The sequence below is a fragment of the Lampetra planeri genome, chromosome 18, assembly GCF_965212315.1.
Source record: "Lampetra planeri chromosome 18, kcLamPlan1.2.h2, whole genome shotgun sequence".
Classification (NCBI taxonomy): domain Eukaryota; kingdom Metazoa; phylum Chordata; class Hyperoartia; order Petromyzontiformes; family Petromyzontidae; genus Lampetra; species Lampetra planeri.
Genome location: NC_136124.1, coordinates 1,862,065 through 1,868,064, shown reverse-complemented (window position 1 = coordinate 1,868,064; position 6,000 = coordinate 1,862,065). Strand labels below are relative to the sequence as shown.

Below are 6,000 nucleotides of genomic sequence, written 5' to 3'. Positions count from 1 at the left end.
TATTGATAGGGGTGTAGGGGTGGGCTCCGTGGTTCATGCACGAAGCTCTGAACCCAGGAAAACAGAATTGACTTCCCAGCCACCACGAACATCAGCAGATAGTGATATCTGAACTGGTGAATTGTGATCAAACAACTCCCATGACTGCAGTGTGTCGATGTCTTCATACACCAGTAAATTAACAAAGGGCTGTCATTTATTATTATTAATTATGTAGATAAATAAATGGACAAGCGTATCTCTCCACGTGAAATAATATTAACTCCATCAGCATGTTGGCCCTCCAGATAAATGTTTTGCAGTGCCGGCCCGAGAGGGGGCCGGTGACCCCTGATTGATAGCGCTGGATGGCACCACGCTTTGCGTGCAGTGCCAACCCTACAGGACAGGGTGTGTGAGTGCCGGCCGAAGGATGAGGTTACTCGAGGCCATGGCACTCTGGTGGACCCGGGAGGACACTCGACCAGTTAAGTCTACAAAGAGGCCCCCAGAGGGGGCTAGGGTGGTCACGTAATTGGAACCCAGATCCTTCCCGAAGATTCTAGAAGGTGGTCGTGGCCTAGGGCGGAGGCGGCCACACCGCAGAGAATATAAGGCGGGTCTCGAGAGGGACCGGGATTGTGGTTTATCCTGGAAGAAACCTTCGTCTTTGTTCTCCGTTCAACGAGTCTCCAACACGTGGACCTGGACCCGAGCTCTTGGTCCCGGTCCGTAGTGGCAGTTACGTTGTAATTAGTGTAGTTAGCCTGGTGGCCACCACCATAGGTTGTTATTCTGTTAAGGGGAGAATTACCCCGTGTGTTGGAGTTGAATAAATGTGTTGCCTCCAAGTCTACGTCTGCGACTCAGTTAAACTCATTACACATATATTGAGAGAGCAGTAGCTTTGCGTTGGAATTACCACTGGGCCAGTTTGTAGCTATATATTGGATGGTCAAGAGCATATGACAAGATTGCCAAGTGTAGGTCATTGTCTGGTGTTATGAGACAAATTAATTCAAAAGCTACAACTTATTTCGCCTATTGTTTTAATTTTCACGGATAGAGTCATTCACTTCTGTATTGCATAGGCTATATGCCGTTGAGAAACTAATCTGGTTAAATATGAGAAGCAAAGTTGAATGCATAATATTACGGTAGTGCATATACTGTAGTGATTATACATTACACTTTAAACAGTATAACAGCTGGTCAGAAGCAATTAAGATCCAATTACATCCAACAGCTGGTAAAAATGAAGCCAACCAAAACTCATTTTTAAAAAAATATGATACCAAACAACCATTCTTTATGGCTTTTGGTAGGTGTGATTTGCATTAATATGCGGCAAATAACAATGATTAATACATTCTCCTCTGTTCAATTCACGACTACATTTTAATCACTCATTCACACATTGATTATATGCACATGTGTACTTGATGTGTCAATCCAAATGACTTCTCAATAAAGGATTGCATTTCTATTGCCTCAAATTTCCAAATTTTACGTACCCTGTTCTGAATTTGTGCAAGTCCTCTGTGTGTACCATATAGCGTCGTAATTCCTGAACAAAAAATGATAGGATGTTGTAACATTGTATCGGCTTTTTAATGTAAGTGATCAATTCCAGCCCTTGATCTTTAAAGGACATGTCTCTAGCAAGTTTGCTGTGAGAAATTAGGATTTAAAAGGTAAAATAAAAGCTGGCAAAAATGTCCTCCCAAAGGCAATGGAATTCCTTCGTATCAAACATTTACAAGATACATGAAGTGTGGCTTCATAAATAGTGCATGCACATTATGGATGATTTTCAAACCTGGCATGGTGAATTTAAACAATTGACGGCTATTAAAAAAAATCCTTTCCAGATCATTCTGCCCAATGTAAACAGCACGTGTGTGACAGTATTTAAACAGGCATCCGGGTTGGCTCTAAAGTTACACAGGCATCCCCAGCACTGGCATTTGCATGGCGGATTAATGCAGCACAAGACACATTCCGTCATTCTTATAGGCGTTCACAGCCTCAGCCACGCACAGGCCCTTCCGTTTCTGCGGATAGCAAAGAGCCGAGGGTTTTTGTAAGCGTAGGCGAGCAGCTTATAGCTAAAATGGATGATGGTTGCCGATAACGTGTGGTAACCCAGCGTCATGCACATTATTCAACTCGCCACACGCCGCTCCTGATGAGACCCAGAAGGATTGAAACCGGTCCGCAGAAAGAAAATACGTGGAGAGGCGGATGGAAGTGTTTGAGACGGCAAGCTTCTCTGTGCCATTCTTGTCGCTGTTCTTACTGCTAAGTGGGAAAAACACCCGTCTATTCGGGTGAAAACGCATAAGAATACTGTACAGCAAACATAAAGTGCAGGCCTTAAATAAATTTCGATTTACTGTATCTCTAAATGTTAACTCTCCTCCCCTCTTGGCCATGTGGCTACAAGTCTGGGCGGCTAATAGGCTGCCACTCGATACTTCCTATGGAATCAGCCCTTGCCATGCCTACCTGCTCGACCGGTTAGGGATTGTTTGTGAAAGATATAATCCTACTCTTGACTAAAACTATATTACTCATCGTGACCACACCAACTGCTGAAATGTTTTTTGTTTTGGTTTAGACTGCCTACGTAAATTATATAGTCTTAAAAAAATAATTCATTACAGTGACTGACGCGTGTATATTAATTTTTGTAAGCTATTTCTGCATGTACCGTGATCTTCATTTGTATTACACTGATGTTAATATGTAGGGGTCATACTCTTCATAAAAAAAACTGTAATCTTTTTAAGGCAATTTTACGGCTTCTTATTTGGCAAGTGGATTATATGACAGTCAATTTAAACTCTGAAAAAAGCTAGAGTAAGCGCTGCCCACTCGTAAATGTAAGTGTTACATAAATAAACCGGAAAACACAGAAGTATTCGAGTATTGTTCATTTTGTCAGACAAAAAAAATGCATTATCCGTGAAGACCAAAGGGATCAATTTCACGCAAAAACATGATCTTATTCATTTATATCTTATATTTATTCTGAAACTAGTTTTTGTGCAGGCAGCAGGTGTTAGGTGCCACATTGTATCACAAGATCGTAATAGGTGGTGGCAACTTGGGGAGGCCTTCATCCACCAGTGGATTGACCATGGCTGATTATATATTTATGTGCATGAAGGAAAGTGATTTCTAGACAATGCAGCTCTGCAATGAGATTGACAAACGTTAGGTCACAATGTAGTTTATGCATGATCAATTCCTAGTGGCATGTTCATCTCTTTTTAAGTGGCATGTGTCGAGCATAAACATAAAGACAAATTATAGTATGAAAAGGGCAGGTGCATTTTTTCCCTCTGCTGCTGAATAATCATTTGCCATTTACCACCCTTTTGCAAAATCAACAGACCAGAAGGTCACATTATAAACCTCTCATAATATTCAATTAGCATAAATCATCACTGAGATTTGTCGTTTGAATTTTTTATTTTCTATTTATGGGAAACAGAAAAACCTCCGTATCACCATGATGTTTTACAATACAAACTGTATTACAGTGACCATGATAGATGCTGCATCGCACACAAGATATGCAACCACAATCACTCGGCTACAATATGACACATGCTCCGAAATTTAATTCTGTCAATTTTAGGCTGCAAGCAAGTTGGATCATGCAATAAACCTCCTTGCACTTTAGTACAAAAAGGTAGGGCACGGTTGGCTACGTACGGCACGAAAGAAGTTCAATACACATACGTACATTACAAGCTTCTATTTGAATTTTATTTTCCTACAATGGTACCTACAGGTGAAGATTCTTCATTCATCACGCATAGTCAGTGAAGGACCATTGTGCCAAACGTGTGACCTCTTGCCACGATAGCCTTTGCATAAACTTCCGACAGCAGCGAGGCCCTGAAGATTCTTCACACAGACCAAATACTCCTAAAGGTATATTCACAGCATGCTGCTACGTGATAATACATCAATGAACAGAGAGACGTGACTTGTGTTGTGAGCATTGTTGTTTTGAAACAAGATAAACATGAATGCATTCTCACACCGATAGAACTATGATGAATGCCACGTAAGTTCCCAAGGTCGCATTCCTCTACTTTGAGCCTTCTTTGTTCACTCATTGCATGTCTGTGGTTCGGCAACACACTACGGTCTCTTCTTACGCGTACATTGTCAGCTGGAGCCACTAAATAGGAAACAAGAAAACACAAATCGGCATTAAATTAAATTGTATGCATTGGGCGTCTGCAGGAGCGAACCTTATTTGTGTATTCAGGGCTGCATTACGTTTTATGGGGGGACCGAGGCTCTAATAAACAAAATAAATTATCTATTTATTTTACCAAGTTGGACCCACTGAGCTATATAGCTCTCTTTCATAGGCGACATGACCACAAATGATAGCTTGGCGAAGTGCCGTATGATGTGGAAATCTATAGCAGCCAAATACTCGAAAGGCATGTTTCCAAATGTGGAGAGAAAAACCGGGGAATCCGGAGAAAAATCCATGCGACCACGGGGAGAACATGCAAACTCCATATATACAGGTGTCAGGGTCGGGATCGAACCCACGAACTTCTGTATACCAGGCGAGGGAGTGAAAATCTTGCCACTGCGATCCCCTTATAGTTTGGAGGGCCCCTCTGTATATTACATTCCTTCTCTTGACTGTTTTACCACCATTTACGCCCGATGCTAACACTCCATTGTTGTTTACCTTGACAATTTCAGTTGAACTTGTAAATGTGATGTACGAATTGTAAAGCAAATTCAAAGTTAAAACGAACATTTGTTCAATACGTAACTGGTAATAATGCATATAGTGGTGCTATGGTTTATTTACCAACTGACACTAAACGATTTATCATAGTGCTGTAATATTGTTTCAAATACTATTATGCAGTATCTGCGTTTTTGGGGGGCCCTGTAAATCCAAGGGCCCCGGTTGCAGCCCCTAAGGCCCCTGCGTGAATTTGACCCCGGCTGTAATAAAAACAAATATTGTGGCCGGCAATTATAGGAGGAGAGAAAGCATTTCCAGTAAATGTTTTGCTCTCGCGTGTTTTAGCATGTCGGTTAGGAAAGTTTATTTGTTCGCAACATTTGGGCTGCAAATGGTCAATTAATGAATCAGAAAGCTGTATTTGTTGTGCACGCCGCAGGGCAAAGATCCAACTTCACCTTGTCGTTCAAGTGAGCACAGATGACTGCTTTAAAATGTCGACGCACTCAGCAGAGTATTACACAACTGCCTTAAACAATTTTCATTTACAATATGACATCTATATATTAAAAAAAAATGTTTACTCTCATGCTGAGAATCTCAGCTTATATGGTAACATGAGGCATTTCAATGAATTTCTCCCAAAAGTATTACAAGCCAGATTCACATTTAATTTTACATCTGCACACCTTACTCCAGGTTTGCATGCTGGCCGAGCTGTTCCAGCTGTTTGCAAACTAGGTGTCAAGTGTGAGATCAAATGGGTCGTGTCCGGCATGACACACTGCTGGTATAGAACTCTAGACTATTGCTGGATCGGAGGGACAATTTTCTTGTGGTTTTCTCAATTAAATTTGTATATTTTCTATCAGCATCATGACCTGAGACAGAGAAACATCTAAATGTAATTCATGCACTCAGTGTTAGAAAATGGCTCATGGAAGGAGATGTCAGCGAACTACTTATGAGATAATTTTGTGCGTCCTCTGCTCCACACTCAGAGTGATGCAATATCTGACATTCCCTGCTATGTTCACCAAATGTAAAACTTAGTTTTATGTTTTTATTCTAAGAGTAGAAATTTTCCAAATTAAGTGAAATATGACATTTAACGTCATTGTTGACTGAGCTGAGACCATCACCTCTCTGTACTTGAAAAGCCACTTGAATTATTGATGAGTTAAATCCCAGACTCTTACCCAGCTCAGCCACTTCTGGAGGGATCACATTTAAAAATTTCTGAGACATTCCCTTTTTCTGAATCCACATTTTTTACTTTAACATGC

The 6,000-nt window shown here is 41.0% G+C and overlaps 1 protein-coding gene across 3 annotated transcripts in view; it reads right to left on the bottom strand.

The window, feature by feature from the left end:
• Positions 1–3,437: 3,437 nt before the first annotated feature.
• Positions 3,438–6,000, bottom strand: part of LOC144723471 (calpain-3-like) — a 58,457-nt gene continuing 55,894 nt past the window's right edge. For all 3 annotated transcript variants that reach the window (XM_078602252.1, XM_078602254.1, XM_078602253.1), the window contains one exon: positions 3,438–4,177. In XM_078602252.1, the coding sequence (XP_078458378.1) occupies positions 4,151–4,177 (27 nt within the window). In that variant the 3' untranslated portion in view covers positions 3,438–4,150. The remainder of the gene's footprint in view (positions 4,178–6,000) is intronic.